A 13,235-nucleotide genomic window follows, 5' to 3' on the forward strand; every position below is an offset into this window, starting at 1 on the left:
CGCTTAAAAACAGTTAAATCAGACAATATCAGTTCTCATTAGTCAAAAACTAGACTAGCAGGACCTGTGAAGAAAACACAGGTGTACTTATATATGATTTCTAAGATAGACAAGAGCACACCACATGTAACTATACAGAAAGCACACTTCCCCAAGGCACACTATGAAGGCATAAGTGCTTATCTGTCCTGGTAGGTGGAATTTGAATACATAAAAAACTCAGCAATAAATAAGTCACTAAGATACAACTATAAATTTTAAATAAGTTGAATTATAATGATCAAGATTTAATCTGAAAACAATTTAGTAGGCAGCAAGGGGAAATTCTTGAAATACTTAACCACAGACACTTTAAACAGTAACATTTCTTAAGTGTTTTATTGCTACAAACTGGTACATCTTATCACAAAGAGCTACAATGCATATTATAACACATACTCTATTATACAGAGTGCAATGCAGTCCCCAATGCAGCCACACTCAACAACACAATTCTTGAAGTTACTCATTCTGTACTAAGAGGTAAATACTATAAGCTTATGCCATGAAGCTCTTAATATATTTACCCCCCAGACCCACCTTTCTTTTCAATTGATTAGACCAAAAATCATTATTATATCCAACTTTCAATACACACACCAAAAAAATAGGATGCTTAAAAAAATATACAACACAATGTTTTGATCAGCTTTAACAGTCAGTTTTCTATAAAAAGCTCAACTAAAATAGTCTTAATTTCATTTTAAACAAGATTGGAAACACAGAGGAATTATATAAACAAGTTCTCCATGGAATGGAATGCATGCACATGGTGGGGAATCTTCAAATTCATTTGAGACTTAAAAAGTCTCAGCCACTTTAGAGCAGAAAAAAAAAGCTGGTTTGACCCCCTAATGTATTTTTATTTTCTTGCACTTAATTATCTTCAGTGTGGTCTAAAGTAAAGTCAGTTTGTTCTTCAGTTTCTTCCTCTTCTTCCTCCTCTTCCTCAGCCTCAGCTGGCTCATCCACTTTGTCCTCTTCCTCCGTCTGCTGCTCCTGAGCCTGATCATTAATTTCAAAAGGATTTTCACCCTGAAGCAGAAGATTGAAAACAAACACTTTGATATTTCAAATGTAAAATAAAATAATACTCGTCATTTCAGTGAACCAAAGAGGCAGTCACTAAGAAATTCTACAGTATTTTATATAGTTTTTTAATAGTTGAGGGGTTTTGCAAGAAAATCAGAATCGGTTTGATTTTAAATTAGCAACACCACACTTCTATGCACATGGGAAACTGGGATCTCAATAAACTCTTTTAAGGAAAATAGAAATGGCACTAAAGAAAAAGCAGTTTGCTACACAAACTTCAGTTTAGATTCAACATTCCAAAATTAGAATTACATTAAAGTTTCAACATGTTTTTATTAAGAACTACAGCTGCTTCTTTCTTCTCCTCAATTAAAACCAAATCTGAATGGTTTTGTTGCTTTTCCTTAGGTACAGTCTTTATTCACTCTGAGTAATTCTATCAAAAAGGCAAACATTTCAGTAAACAGAAATTACATTGACTAGCCTGAGATTCATTGCATTGCTGACCTAGAAAAATTATCAGTACTTTAAACAGGTTGGGATTCTAGGTTCACATTTTCTCTATTTCACACAATAACTCAGTACAGGACATACCCCAGCTTTCACTTGTTTCAGAAAATCAATAAGCAATAAAGAATAACAACTGCAGTATTAGGAGTTTCTTTGCTAAAGCTCCTTTCATATTCAAACATCTCACAGAGCAAGTCTGATGGGAACATATGACACCAACCACTAGGATTAGGATTTTAGAAGTACTATTTAAAAGAAGATCCAAATGAAAAATAGAGTGCTAGGCCCCTTTTCAAGTACATAGAAAGCTGTTATCATAACTTATCTGAGCCCTATGCAAACATAACACCCATAACTCAGTTAAAGCTCATATCACCTTTAGATGACCCACTATTACTGGCAAGCACCACAGGGCTATGGGACACCAAGGAGTATTTCACTACTTTTTGTAACAGTGCCCAACACTGAAATACCAAACATATTAGCTCAGTAAATCATTTTGTGAAAAAAACATATGGACAAGGGAGTGCCTAAACACATTCAACTCCAACATCAATGGGAAGCATTGTGAAACAGTAAGACTGAGGATCCAAACCTTAACTCATTAAGGATTATTGCAACTCTCCAGAATTGTACTTGTCTAACTTCGTTTCCAGAAAGAAATGCAAAAGACCTCCTGACTGCAAGAGCTTGTTGTGCCATCTCGCTTATTTTCAGGCAAACACTTGCATTCACATTTAGGTACAGGAACAAGGATTTCCAAAGACAGGAACAAGCTAATTACTGAGGTAAGACTACTCCACCAAGTCAGCTTCAAGTACATGCTCACCAGTAGACATTACAGAGGGAAGAAATGTCTATTAAAGAGTTTCATATGGCCTAATAGAGAGCATTGTTTCCCAGCAAAATAAAAAAGGTAGCCTTTCTCTGTAAGTGACTCACAAGGTCACTGGAAGCCTTCCACAGGTCTGACACAAAAGGAAAGATTTAAATCCTCTTATGTCCAGGCTAGGCATAATGACAATATTTAGCTAAAGTACTACTTATAAAAGAGCTACTCCCACCCTCCTGCAGACAACTTCTGGCTGTCCCCATCTCTTGGGGACAAGCTACATAAACTGTTAAACTTCCTTCCTTGGGAGACGGTATTGTTGCTTCTGGCTAACCTAGCAGAACTGAATGTAGCACACTACCTCTGGCTGAACAGATCTCTATACAATAGTAGCAAACAAAGAAAGTTGCTTTCCCCAGTTGTTTTTTCAGAGAAAAATGCACTTTGCAAGTTCTCAAGCTAAGGAAAAAGTTACTGCCCTCGAGGGGAAGATCCTAATGACTGCACTCTTTTCCAGTGATGTAGCATCAGAGCCATCCAGCACAGCCTGAAGAGCCAATTTTGATGCTAGTTGATTCTGACAGTCACACTGGTCTCATCTTCCCAGATGGCTTTAAAAAACAACGCAAAAAACCCAGAAAACAAGAACACAGGCACAGCACTGAACTGCTGCAGGAGGACTTTATGATGCATGGAGACCATAAGAACAAAAGCAGATAAGCAGTTTATTCCCAAGAGATGCATTTTTTGGGTTCCTTGTTTCTAGAATATTTAAACTGCACAGAAAGCTTAAGACTGTGAACTGGTTTTTACAACCAAAGCTTTGGGATTCCAGCGTCCCCAGAAACCAACCTATTTACAAAAGGTCTCACAAACCTGATCCAGAAAGGTACCAAAGTCTGCCTACCCAACTAGTAAACTTTAGAATGCCTTCACTAATACGCATGATCGAACAGTCCTGGAAAAATGTCAACCTCTATGATGCTTCTCTTGTGCAACATCCAAGCAGCTTTTAATCAGAGACATCATTCTGTCTAGGAAGTTTTAAATGGTCTAAACTTAGAGATAGCCACGATTTCATCAAGTGGTAACTTTTTGCCTGAGAAACAAAATGGCCTTTCTTATCTTCTTACTATAAAGGGACTTGCTACACATTCTGAGATGATTGTGTCTGAGTGGTCAGCAGGTGGGTCATGGTGCATTTCCCCCCTTCACAACATGGATGCAGAAGAATAAGAAGAAATGAAGACCTTTACAAGAACACACAAAGAATATATTGGAAGCATAAAAGGGTACCACACAACAGCACTAGAGAAACAGAGGGCTCTTTAAAAGGATGTCCAAGACAAGAAACAATCCTTTCAAGGTTCTTTGATGGAAGTATCTATGATAAAGATATCAAACAAGAGATTAAATAAAAGGAAAGGTTCCCTGCATGCAAAGGACAGGATGCAAACTATGATTCTTGTTGCTCTCATTATTGGCTGTGGCACTAACAAGCCCTATCTGGAACTTAAGTTTTGTTTTCCATTCCTAACTCTAGTCACCCACCAGAAGCCTCACAAAGATCAGAGCCTTTATAAAGCAGGAGCTCTTCTAAAGCCACATCATCTTATTTTCTGAATATGTCTTCTGTGGATATGGGACATTAATTGCAAATGGCTTAAAACAAAAAAAACACACACAACACAAGAGGGATTATCTTATACAGATCCTTCCATTTTCAGCAGACAGCACAGGCACCTTCACCATGTTGAAAAAAAATTTTAAAAATTATAAAATAGCTTAACTCAGTGCAAATTGCAAGGGGCAATTTAACCTTTACACCTCTGTTACAGCTGGCATGTCCAAGCTTATAGAGCTAGCTGAAAGATTCAAGTTCAAGTATTCCTACTTTTTAGCATGCACATGTAAATACTATGAAGTTTGCATTTATGTCTTAAAAAGAAGCTGTTGCGGTGAAATTTGAAAATCTAAAACTGACTTCATAATTAAATGGTTAAATATGAAAATATTTGCAACGACTTTCAGCCAAATAAGTTTTCTCTCTGCTTTCCTCTTCACAGTGCAAACCAGATGTAGTTAGAAGAAAAATGGAAGTCTTTGTAGAATGACATATCTGAAGCCATAAGTGTTCAAAATTGATGCATCACTTTGCTTTCTTTCCTTTTGTGCAGACAGCAAACAACCTATGGAGAAGTCTCTAGCCGGAGAAGATTAAATCAAAGGGCAAAAAAAATTTCCCTTTAAGCATTAGATAGAGGAATAAGTCACAGATAGAGTGGCATTTTAGCCAAAAAGAAGTGGCCAAGGTATCCAAAACCAGCAGTTGTTGTTGCTTGTCAATTAGCTTCTTCCAGACCAAAAGTCATGATCCACTCCCTCATTTTCAGTCAAACATTAGCCAGAGCCTTCAACCTTGAAGTCTTATACAGTGCAAAATGCAGCAAAATACCCTCAAAATTCATCCCCTGCTGCCCAGTGTCGGCCAGCTAATCAACATAAATTCATTAAACTGTCATCCTCCAAGCAGCTACTCAGCAGCAACATGAGGCAATCAAAATTATTTACACAGAATTTTTCACACAAAACCACAATGGGGGAAGGTGGGTCTCAAATATCAGTTGTGTTACAGTTGGATGACCAACTCTCAGCAGGGTGTGGTTCTAGAAGACAGCACTAATATCAACAGAAAAAGCTTTCCCTAACTCAACCTCATTTGGGATATGCACCTCTTCAAGGCCAGACATTAAAAGAACAAACTTCCCAACATGCACAGAGAAACCAAGCTGTGTAACAGAAAAAGTCTTTCATCTTTTCTGCTCATGTTACAATGTATCAATAGGGATGCATAAACATCAAGAGTCGCTGACCTACAATTCTGTTCTCCTTTAGTCAAAGCCATTTGTGATGCTGATATCCTGCTTTTGCAACTTTGTACAAAACTATGCAGCCTTGCAGGTCTCCCCTGCTCTGAATTTCCTCTTTCCACACTGCATGTGCAGGATAGACGACACTTTGCAAAAGAATGTTGAGTTTGAGAATTTTTTTGTTTGTTAGTTTTTGTCTGGGGTTTTGGGCTTTCTTGTTTGTTTGGGGGGTGAGGAGAAGCTTTCCCCAAGCCAGTCTGCCTTACACCTTAAAGCAAGCTATTTTCAGTTGCAACAAGGATTTCCTGCTCTCCTGGAAGGCTGCAGGCTCCCATTGTGTGCTCTGCTTCATCACATGCTGTATAATAAAATTGAACTACTTCAGTCTGCAGTTGATTATACATTTGGATAAGGATGAAAGGGATTTGTATAACCAGAAGGCAGATATATCTCCCTGAGCAGGTGCTGCTGAAAACATATTAAGTTGAACCCACCCCAGAGAATACCAGTGCTAGCCATCCTGAAAATGTCAGTGGTTTCCTTGTGAAGACAATCTTAAAAGTTTTCCCGTCCTCGAACTGATGAATGGGAAATTTCCATTCTCCTTTTTACCAGGCCCCCGCTAGGGGGCTCTACGGGACAAGGCACACACACCAGGCCTAAGGAACACCGGAAAAGGTGGCTGGAAATACAGGCTCGGGTTTCTGGTCATTTGCAACCTTTTCTTAACAGACGGACAACTGTTGTCTCAAACTGATTAACGCACCCGTTCACACACGATTTTTCAGAACACAACTAATTCGAGATTTTAACCACAATTAACCTGGGCTCATATCTTGTCGTATTTCTGCAACACAGTATTGCTTTGTCTGCAAGAGTCTATTGTTCAGGCACAGGCAAAACTATAAACTGATTAAAAGTAACAGCAGAAATTGCTAACAACAGTACTACAGAAAGTCACCCAGCAAAGCAAGCAGCCCAGTAGAAAAAAAACTCCTACATTTTGCTAGAATGAATTCACCTGTTTCTCAGGCCATGTATCTGCAACACAGGCTGCCACCCGTGCATTTTAAATTCTGATCTCAACTACTGTTTTAAGTTTTTGGTTTTGTATGCTGCCATGAATCCAGGAAACTGTGGAATAAAAAGTAGCTCAGTAATGTGCATGCTATACTTCAGCACAAAGTCACATCCTGGAGCTCTTGCTTCTAAATGTAAAGATGGCCTCACTTGTAAAGTGTTTTGTGCTCTACAGTTAGTGTTACGTATAGACACTGATGATGCTTTCCTAAAGCTTGATTATTTTTTAACAGCATCATCTAATTAAAAATTGACTAAATATACAAACAAATAGTAAATGGCAACCAAAAGCTGGTGAATCTGAAAGTTGCAATTTTTGCTGCAAATAAATTTATCCAAGACAATGATTTTAGACTGGCAGAATAAATTAGAAGTGTATTTGATCTGTGAGCTGCCTAAAAGGCAATGCACTAAGGTTAAACTCCAGCAACATGGAGAAAATGGTGGCATAGCAAACATCACTAATGACTTTCTTCCCATTTGCATCTTACCTTCACATACAGCTCATACCGTGCCTTGACTATAGGATTATTCAAGATACTGGTGGCAGTGAGAACACTCTCCCTTTTTATTTGCTCTCTGTAGGCCTAGGAAATAAATTTTGCAGTGAATAATCATCATACACTCTTGCAACTGTCACATAAATTTGAAATCATAGTTTCTGTAAATAAAATAATGAACATATTGCAGCATGAACTGCTTAGCACTTAAGTCCAAAAGACATGGTAAGTTCAATTAAGTTTAGTAGTGTTTATAGTTTGTTGCTTTACCTTGATCAAAAGATACATTCACATCTTCCCTATATAATGAACTACAATCACAATTATCTAATCTCATCTACAGACAACACACAACAGCCTGATATTGTTGAAGATGATACTGGTCATTTGCAAGGGGGCTGAACCAGACGACCTTTAGTGGTTCCTTCCAACCCAAAACATTCTATGCTATTCCACAATTGCAGAAGCTCATCTGTAACCTTGCTCACGGTACTCTTTCAACCCTTTTACCAGCCTTAAAAGTGAATCATTATGAAATATAAGAGAGACAAATACCACACTACTGCTAACTTTAAACTGCTCTCATTTTTCTTCAAATTAAAAAGATAATAGCCAAGCAAAAAAAAAAAAAAAAGACACCATGTTTCTTATCTTACTGGAAACATATGTATTATGTTTTGCAGGTTGAATAATGAATTTATTCCAGCACTTAAGGGCAGTAAAATACATTCCCATAAAATAAGTCATCTCTAGTAACTTTCTTGTGACTTGCTACTGTCAGCTATTAAGTACACCCACATTTCATTAACTGGGGGTGCTTAAGCACCAGCTACTTTGTGAGACATTATGCTTACAAAGCGTAATGAGGACATTCCAGCTTTCTGGAGAACAAGTCACATCAACAAGAACTTAGAAATTACTTGCACCAAGAACCACTAACACTTCTTGCCTACTATTAAATTATGCTTGCCCATTTTTTTCTTAATAATATGTCATATCTTACTTGTTTTCCTTTTGTGTGATCAGGAGATTTTAAGTGCTGCTGAACAGAACTGTGCAATGCAGGAACATATACACTGCAGGCACTGCAGTGAACAGTCTCTACTTTCATCATATGGTCATCAGCAGTAACCCCTGCCAAAGAAATGCAACAACTCATTAACACAAAATGTGTTACTCTAGGCAAGTGGCAGAGTGGATTGTTTGTTTTATACCCAAAAATCTCAGTTGTTAAACATGTCAAACTGAAACATAGAAGAATATTCACCTAAATTCAGGCATTAAAATTAGGCTCCCTGAGGATAATATTGAAGGAGGAAGTTTTTCCACTTGAAAACTCCAACTCCAACTCTCCACAGACATATTTTGTATGAGACCCAGGCAGGGTACAAAAATGCCATCTATTTAAAACCAAAAATAACATATCCTTAATAATATATATTTTGATACAACAAACAAAGCTTGACCAAAGCAGCTGCATTTACTTTATGCCTTGTAAGAACAATTTATTTCCTTGTCTCCCCTCAACATCAGGAAGAAGCACATGAATCCAATTCCTCTTGCAATTTTAAGTATTAGCTTGCCAACAAAACATTCGCATCATGAAGGCAAACAGGCCCTCCAGTACTTAAGGAAAGTACACAAAAAGATTTTGGGAGATTGGTAAGCTATATCCATTTTTTAAGTAGCTGTTAGTATTTAAATTCAAATTAAGGTAGTATTCAAATACAGTTACTGCCTAAAATAAGGGTACTCAAAAGACATCCCCTCTGGCACTGCACATACTTTGAAATCCCTCAAACAAAGAGCAGAGTGGGAGGATATGGCACAGCAAGGCAGAGACACATGAAATGCTTTAATAAACTGACTGCAGGGCAGACAAGGGGAGAAAATTTCAGGCCCAGATGCATCTTGTATAGCGAAGAAAATGCTCAAACTCTTCCTTTTGTCACTGTCCCTGGAAACCACAACAACTCCCCTACTTACATTTATCCAAACCCTTGCCATATCTGACTATTATCACCTTACTGCTTCCTTACACGCTCTTTCAAGCTATCTGCATCAAACTTGTTGCCATTCCTCATGCATTATACTGAACATGGCTGTGGCGAAGCCATCACAATTCTGTTTGCCAAGGACCTACATAATGTTATCTCACCTTCTGACATGGCTACCTGGACAGCAAACAAGATGTGTTTTACTGATGTGCTTCCATTACACACTGTATCAGAAATGAAGCAAGGAATCCCAACCAGGTACAGGAAAGGTGTAAAACCTAACTATTTTAATCCATTTTATCAAATCTGAAGGAGAATGAAAGGAGGAGAGAACAAGTAGAGCCCCACATTATGCATTTTAAGATTTAAGTACATTACCCACCTTCCATTATATCTTTTTCAGCAGCTTGAGCATTTTCTGTTTGGTTACTTGTCTGTTGCTTACGCATAGCTGTCTTCTTGAATTTGTTCACCATACACTCCTACAGAGCATCAGGAGAAAAATGGTAACACATCTGATGTACAATTGTTTATATTCCAACAGGAACCTGTACTTAAAAAATTCAGAATAGCTCTGTAATAAACATCAATTGATTGTTGTTACTTCTTAAGGAACTACTTTCAATTGTAAAAGCAACAGTATTTTAGTCTCTAAACTTGCTTGAACTTTTAGTAATATGTGCTGCACCAAGTCATCTGCAAGAGGTGTAACAATGATACATTAAGAGCATTTTGAAAAGAAATGGTGAATTTTAACTACATTTTCATATAAAGTATTACACAGATCAAAACCAGTTGGCTTACATGAAGAAATTCCATCACTACTTTGTCAAATTTGGTTTGCTTCTGGATATGATCCAAAGTCTCCTGATGAGCTGCACTCTCCAGATGTGACTCAATTTCTTTTTCTTCAAACGTCCGAAACTTGCAAAATGAGCAAGTAAATGCCATTCTATCAAGAGAAATACAACAAATATTACTATTACAAGAAACATTCTTCCCTCTCTCCTCAAAACCATGAGGACTTGACAAACTCAAACATAAAAGGAATGGGAAAAGCATTCTTTAAAGAAACCTAAGTGAAAAAGAAAAAATCTTGTATTTCACCATTATAAAGGAGAAGTGCACAAGAATCAAATATAAATCAGGGCAGTCTCAGAGTAATGAATTATCTATGCAGAAGACAAACTGCTGAAACCAGAAGCCAGGCATTTAAAAGCCACATAACTCCATGAGTCTATCACAGCTTTCTAGTTCATGCCACCTTTTGTAGTTCATAGGCATAGAATCATAGTCCAGTCAGACCATGATTTCCTAATTTCAAGTAGTCAGAATTCATTTAAGGCTCATTTTCCATACAAAACCTTTAAGGAAATATAACCTCCTCAGTACAATGAGAAAAAGACACTAATGCTGTGATCACAGAACAGTTTTATACAGTGCAGCCCACTGGGCATTGCAAGACTAAGAAAACTTATAAAACTATGTAACTGATTTTTTGCTACAAAATATTTCACCATAGATATATACACATATAAAACCAGGATAATGTCAATTTCTAACAGCTTTTTGTGTCAGTATGAACAGGTACGTCAAAGCAGTCACATTCTAAGCTGCTTCTCAAGTGTGCACTAATGCACTTATGGGGGAGAAGGGGATAGAAAATTCTGTATTTCCTGATACAACAGTGGTCCAGTGAAACACTGATTTTGGGTGCCAGGTGTTGGTTTGAGTTTATTTTCTTTATTTAGGTTAACTTTTTGTTTTGTTGGGGAGTGGGGGAAGTTGGGGGATTGCAGGAGGTGGGGGTTTTTCCTCATGTCTTTGTTACATTTTATTTTCCTAAAATCAGTCCAAGAAAGTTCAAGAAAGAAGGTATATCCTCAGAAAGGGATAAAGGGGAAGAAAAACACTGCACGCAACACAAGTTACAGTACAAACCTGTATCCATCACCGTATTTTTCACTGTTTTTTTCCCTTCTACGCCTTTGCTTCTCTCTTCTGGCCTCAATTCGCCGCTTTTCTTCTTCCTCACTTTTAGCTTCTCCCTTGCCATCTTAACATACAAGAGAAGGATTAAAAAGCCAAACCAAAACAGCAAAAGAACCTGTCTTCCCTGTCTCTCACAAATACATCAAAATGCAAAGAAAGATCCTATACCGAAGTGGTTTGATGGCTTACTTAAATAACATTAAAGTTGTGCTTTTCCTCCTCTAAAGACAACTAATTTAAACATTTGTTTTCAACAATGTATACTTAGCTAAGGGTTTACACTTTAGTTTACAGTTATAAAAGGAAATTCAGAGTTATAGAAAACCCTTCCTTGTTGTGCCTCTTCAAGTAAGTGATCAGGAAAGGGTAACTGGGGGTGCACAGGGAGAAATAACTCCCCGTGGTTTTAGAGCACCATTGCTACAGTCCCCTTACTTAAACAGAAACTATCTACAGCCAGAGTCTTCTGCTGGCAAGGCAGTTTCCAAAACCAAATCGTATCATAAAGGAGACAAGACAGTGTTTCATCAAAATATGGTAACCAAACTGAACATCAACTTGATTCTTCCCCAATAGATTTCACTTGATTTCACAAAAAAACATTCCAAAGACTTTCTGCTGAAGAAATTAAGCAGTTAATGAGGTAGAGTGGGGAAGACAAGGGGATGGGACAAGGACAGACAGACTCACCACATAACAAAAAACCCAACCAAACCTTCAAAGAACTTGATTAAATTACTACCTGACATGTTAAGTAAAACTGAGAACAAATAAATGAATAAAAATAAGTTTAGCAACATTAAAGACTAAGAACATTGACTTTTTGCATAAGTGCACTTATGCTCGTCTTTCCTATGTTTGCTTTAAAAGTTTATGGACAAAGGGAAACAATTAGAATATTATTCAGTGAGAATCAAGAGCAAAGAGAGGATCCCTTAGTTTTCCGTTGCAGTTCAACCTTAGAAGAGGGGTCAGCCTCCAGGAAATCTGTGTCCATCCAAACAGTAATAGAAAGCAACGTACAGCAGCATAATGCAAAAACACTAAAGACTTGCAAAATGCTCTACTGCTCTGTGAGTGTCACAAGGTACTGAAAACATTTCCACTGACCGACAGCTTACACTTCACTCCTGATTATCCCAAGGTTTTTCACTTTGTAACAAAGAGTTGCAAAATCTACTGTCATGCCAGAGAGGTGGAAAACTCCTACCCATAAGACCATTTTTTAAAAAATTCAAATAGAAAACAAGAAACAACTGCCCACAGAGACAATTCCCACACTGATCTCAGCATTTAAATTTCATTTACTGCCTTACCACCAACCCCAGGAATGTGCAAAGAATCACTTGCTTTGATGCAGTAAAAATCATCTGGTCTGACATCCTGTGGAGTGAAATGGCCTCTCTCTTGCCTCTCAACCTCACAAATTCAAATGCTCATCCTGTTACAAGCTGGAGAATGGAATCCTGAATCTACATCTAAACTAAGACTCATGCTTTCCTTCAGTACACTTATGCAAACTTTTAAAAACAAAAACAACTCATACAATTTAAAAAAATTATTATTTCAAGGAAAGACTCATTAATCAGTTGGATGCACACTTCCAGCACTCCTTAACCATCAAATTAGACTACATATGCAATAAGGCAGCACACAAGGAAAAGGAGACTAAAAATACTTTCCGTCTCAACACTGGCTTTCCTTGTAGATGTGCCTGCAATCACTACAGTTAATATACACTTTAACTAACTTTATGTCAACTAGTAATACATCTGTTTCATTAAGACTGTACATGAAACCTGTACCACATATTCTTGACAGCAGCTCTGAGTTAACTGAATCCACTTTTATAAAAAGTGACTCACCTAGGGTTTAAGGGTGAGGTTGATCAGCTAGTGGGATAAATAATAGGATATGGGTGAGGAACCAGTGGGATTAACAACATTTAAGCAATGGAATGGTAGTACGTATAGAAGACCATTTACATTAGTTTCACAAAAATTAAAACAAGTCAAACAACAACATACCGAGACTATCAAAGAGCAGAGAGACAATAAGCATGAAAAAACAAACCAAGTGATGGATGAATGTTACAAACACCTTTTCCACAGCAAGAATTTATAAACTCTTTGGAAAAAAAACCAAGAAGTGATGCCACCAAATAACTATTAGAGGTCATACATACAGACTTACTAGATCTGTTAACTCAAAGTCTTACAAATACAATACCTTACCTGACAAAGCAAGCTGACTTACCTCCAAAAGTCTGATATCCAAGATCATAAGCATCTCTTGTAAAGTCCTCATATATAACAACTGCACCACTTGTATCCACTTCAATTTCCTAATAAAGTCAAATCCACATATTAAAAAAAAAAAA

At 37.4% G+C, this 13,235-nt stretch overlaps 1 protein-coding gene across 2 annotated transcripts in view; it reads right to left on the reverse strand.

The window, feature by feature from the left end:
* Positions 1 to 362: 362 nt before the first annotated feature.
* The window catches only part of ZNF326 (zinc finger protein 326), a 20,986-nt gene continuing 8,113 nt past the window's right edge, over positions 363 to 13,235 (reverse strand). Inside the window, exons 5-11 of one of the 2 annotated variants that reach the window (XM_009071326.1) lie at positions 13,112 to 13,199; positions 10,805 to 10,919; positions 9,668 to 9,815; positions 9,246 to 9,345; positions 7,870 to 8,000; positions 6,858 to 6,953; positions 363 to 1,074 (exon numbers count right to left, since the gene is read on the reverse strand). In XM_009071326.1, the coding sequence (XP_009069574.1) occupies positions 916 to 1,074; positions 6,858 to 6,953; positions 7,870 to 8,000; positions 9,246 to 9,345; positions 9,668 to 9,815; positions 10,805 to 10,919; positions 13,112 to 13,199 (837 nt within the window). In that variant the 3' untranslated portion in view covers positions 363 to 915. Of the gene's footprint in view, positions 1,075 to 6,857; positions 6,954 to 7,869; positions 8,001 to 9,245; positions 9,346 to 9,667; positions 9,816 to 10,804; positions 10,920 to 10,970; positions 10,980 to 13,111; positions 13,200 to 13,235 lie in introns of both variants that reach the window. The other variant, XM_009071327.1, reaches the window with a different exon arrangement.

This window comes from Acanthisitta chloris, unplaced genomic scaffold (assembly GCF_000695815.1).
Source record: "Acanthisitta chloris isolate BGI_N310 unplaced genomic scaffold, ASM69581v1 scaffold13173, whole genome shotgun sequence".
NCBI lineage: Eukaryota > Metazoa > Chordata > Aves > Passeriformes > Acanthisittidae > Acanthisitta > Acanthisitta chloris.